The sequence below is a fragment of the Musca vetustissima genome, unplaced genomic scaffold (genome assembly GCF_032173495.1).
Source record: "Musca vetustissima isolate MV318-11 ecotype Yass unplaced genomic scaffold, APGP_CSIRO_Mvet_v1 utg1214, whole genome shotgun sequence".
Classification (NCBI taxonomy): Eukaryota; Metazoa; Arthropoda; class Insecta; order Diptera; family Muscidae; genus Musca; species Musca vetustissima.
The window spans coordinates 28,366-30,944 of record NW_026873462.1 but is presented as its reverse complement, the minus strand read 5'-3'; the positions used below and the strand labels follow the sequence as shown (position 1 = coordinate 30,944).

Genomic DNA, 2,579 nt, shown 5'->3' with positions numbered 1-2,579 from the left:
TAGTTTCTCAAAGAACCAGCAAGGCGTCGATTTTTAAAGAATATTTTCCCCAAGGTCCAATAAGGCGTGAATTTTTTAAAGAATATTTATTTTTCTAAATAAACAAATCCACATTTTCCTCTATTTTAATGCCTGTCATTATATCAAAGAGCACAACAAACAATTCAAATCTCCCATCTCTGTCTGCTCTATGCATGAGAGAGTCGTATCAACATGCCATTATCATGGTGTTATATTCCAATTACGGTAAATTAAATTGGGAGACCGAATGGAGAGAAAGAGAAACAAAGTGCATGGGAGAGAGAGAGAGGACATGCATATGGGAGAAGTTAATGGACATTAATATCACTGCTATGAAATAGAGACGATTGAAGTCGTCAAATCAAATAGAATTGAACTCTTGAAGCGACTGGTTGTGGTTGATGGCAATGGCTGGCCATATGACAACGCGTTGTTAACATTACCTAAAAAGAAAACAACAAAATAAAAGCCAGTAGTGGTGATTGCAGGAGAATGTTGTATGATTACAACAAATAACAACAGTAACAGTGTAGTTTTTTATACATATTAATCTAGTCATTGGAACGCATTCAAAGAAAAACCGAAGAAAATTAAAATCCAAAAAAAAAGTGATTTAACAAAATAGAAGAACAAGAAGCAAAGAAAAAAGCAACAACAACAAAAAAACAAGTTTTTTTCTTTGTATTTTTTTTATGCAAACGCTCGTGTTATTTATTGTATACGGTGTTGAGCTACTAACTGCTAAGTGAAAACGTGAATTATTCTGAATTGATTTGTTTTGTATTCAAAGTGTGTGTGGTGTCTGGTCGGAGTGTATCAACGCGTTTGTCATTGTGGTATTCAGCAGTTAGTTATTTTTTCCGGTAGAACTAATAAATAAATACAACAATAACAAAAACTAAAAATGCATTTAAAACGCTATTCGTTGGGTCTCATTATATTCCTGGCTGTGCTGAGCTGTAAGCCCCCACCCTCAAGCGCTTTAATCGAAGATGTTTTGGATGTCTTGCATGTGGTGAAGGAAGTAACAACGGCCGTTTTGAAAGCCTGGGATATTGTAAAAATTTCTACCTCAAATTCGGATATTGATTTTCCTCTAATGAGAGATAAACAAAAGAAAGTTCTCTCACGTTTGAGAGAAGTCAGTAATCAGATTATAAAAACGGAGGATCAGGTAATGAATCGAGCAGCAGCAGCAGCAGCAGGGGAAATAAGGGAAATGCTGTCAAAAATTGAAAATATAGAATTTAAATGAAGTGATATGAAATAAATGATTTGATTTTAAATAATTAATCTTACGCCCGACCATTTTCCCTATTTCCCTTGGCGAAAAGCAAAACTAATGAAAATGAATAAAACATGAAATACATAAAAATGTAATTCTTCAAATCCACCAATAATCAAATAGCATGCCGAACAAATTGCCTTAGCCATCGATTCGGTTAATAATTTCGTCGAAGGTAATCTACAATTGCTGGCTAAACGTAATGAAATATCGGATACAATGAATCGTATATCATCACGTTTCCAACAAATGCAACAATATGAAACCTATCAGGATAAATTGGAAATGGATACGCTGGTGAAATTTGCCGAATGGACTGTGGCGCCCAATGCATATTCCGTACATCATTTAATGGATCGTTTACATTTGATGATGTTCGGTACGGATGATAAGAATTTGGGTGGTTCATCATCCAGTACGAATATTTTGGAAATGATGGCCAATAGTTATCAGGTAATGGAGAGTATGATGTAACACTTATTTATCAAAATGGTTGTGATATATGATTTCGAAAAGAAAGAAACAAATTCTCAATACTTGACATTTCCATACAAAAGAATTTCGGTTGAAAAGAAAAAAATTATAGAAATGTATGAAGTCGTTATGTTCGCGAAAAGGCTGAATTTTTTACAACCTCCATATTACTATATGAGTAGACCTCGGATTTTTGCATATTTTTTATGCTTTATCCGATTGGACTCAAATTTTGTATTTAGGCGTTTCATGCTTTAATTGATCGATATTTGGGGTCATGTCAAAAATATGCAAAAAATATGCAAAAAATATGCAAAATATATGCAAAAAATATGCAAAATATATGCAAAAAATATGCAAAATATGCAAAAAATATGCAAAATATGCAAAAAATATGCAAAATATGCAAAAATATGCAAAATATGCAAAAAATATGCACGGTATGCTAGGTCGATATGCGATAAATATATGCAAAAAATATACAAAATATGCATTGTCGATATGCAAAATATGCAAAATATATGCAAAATATGCAAACATATGCAAAATATGCAAAAATATGCAAAATATGCAGACATATGCAAAATATGCAAAAAATGCAAAACATATGCAAAATATGCAAACATATGCAAAAATATGCAAAAATATGCAAAATATGCAAAATGTGCAAAAATATGCAAGATATGCAAACATATGCAAAAATATGCAAAAATATGCAAAATATGCAAAAATATGCGAAATATGCAAAAATATGCAAAAATATGCAAAAATATGCAAAATATGCAAACATATGCAAACA

General features: G+C 32.0%; 1 protein-coding gene across 1 annotated transcript; it reads left to right on the top strand.

Moving 5' to 3' along the window:
* Positions 1-925: 925 nt before the first annotated feature.
* LOC133325303 (uncharacterized) lies at positions 926-1,780 on the top strand. Its single transcript, XM_061534093.1, has 2 exons — positions 926-1,195; positions 1,430-1,780. The coding sequence occupies exons 1-2, from the start codon at positions 926-928 to the stop codon at positions 1,778-1,780; spliced, it is 621 nt and encodes a 206-aa protein (XP_061390077.1).
* The last annotated feature ends 799 nt before the right edge of the window (positions 1,781-2,579 follow it).

What these genes read in the sequence shown, in the direction of transcription:
- LOC133325303 (XM_061534093.1), top strand. Translation starts at nt 926, where the DNA reads ATGCATTTAAAACGCTATTCGTTGGGTCTCATTATATTCCTGGCTGTG. An exon ending in TTATAAAAACGGAGGATCAG is followed by an intron (nt 1,196 to 1,429) that starts GTAATGAATCGA and finishes ATAATCAAATAG; the next exon opens with CATGCCGAACAAATTGCCTT.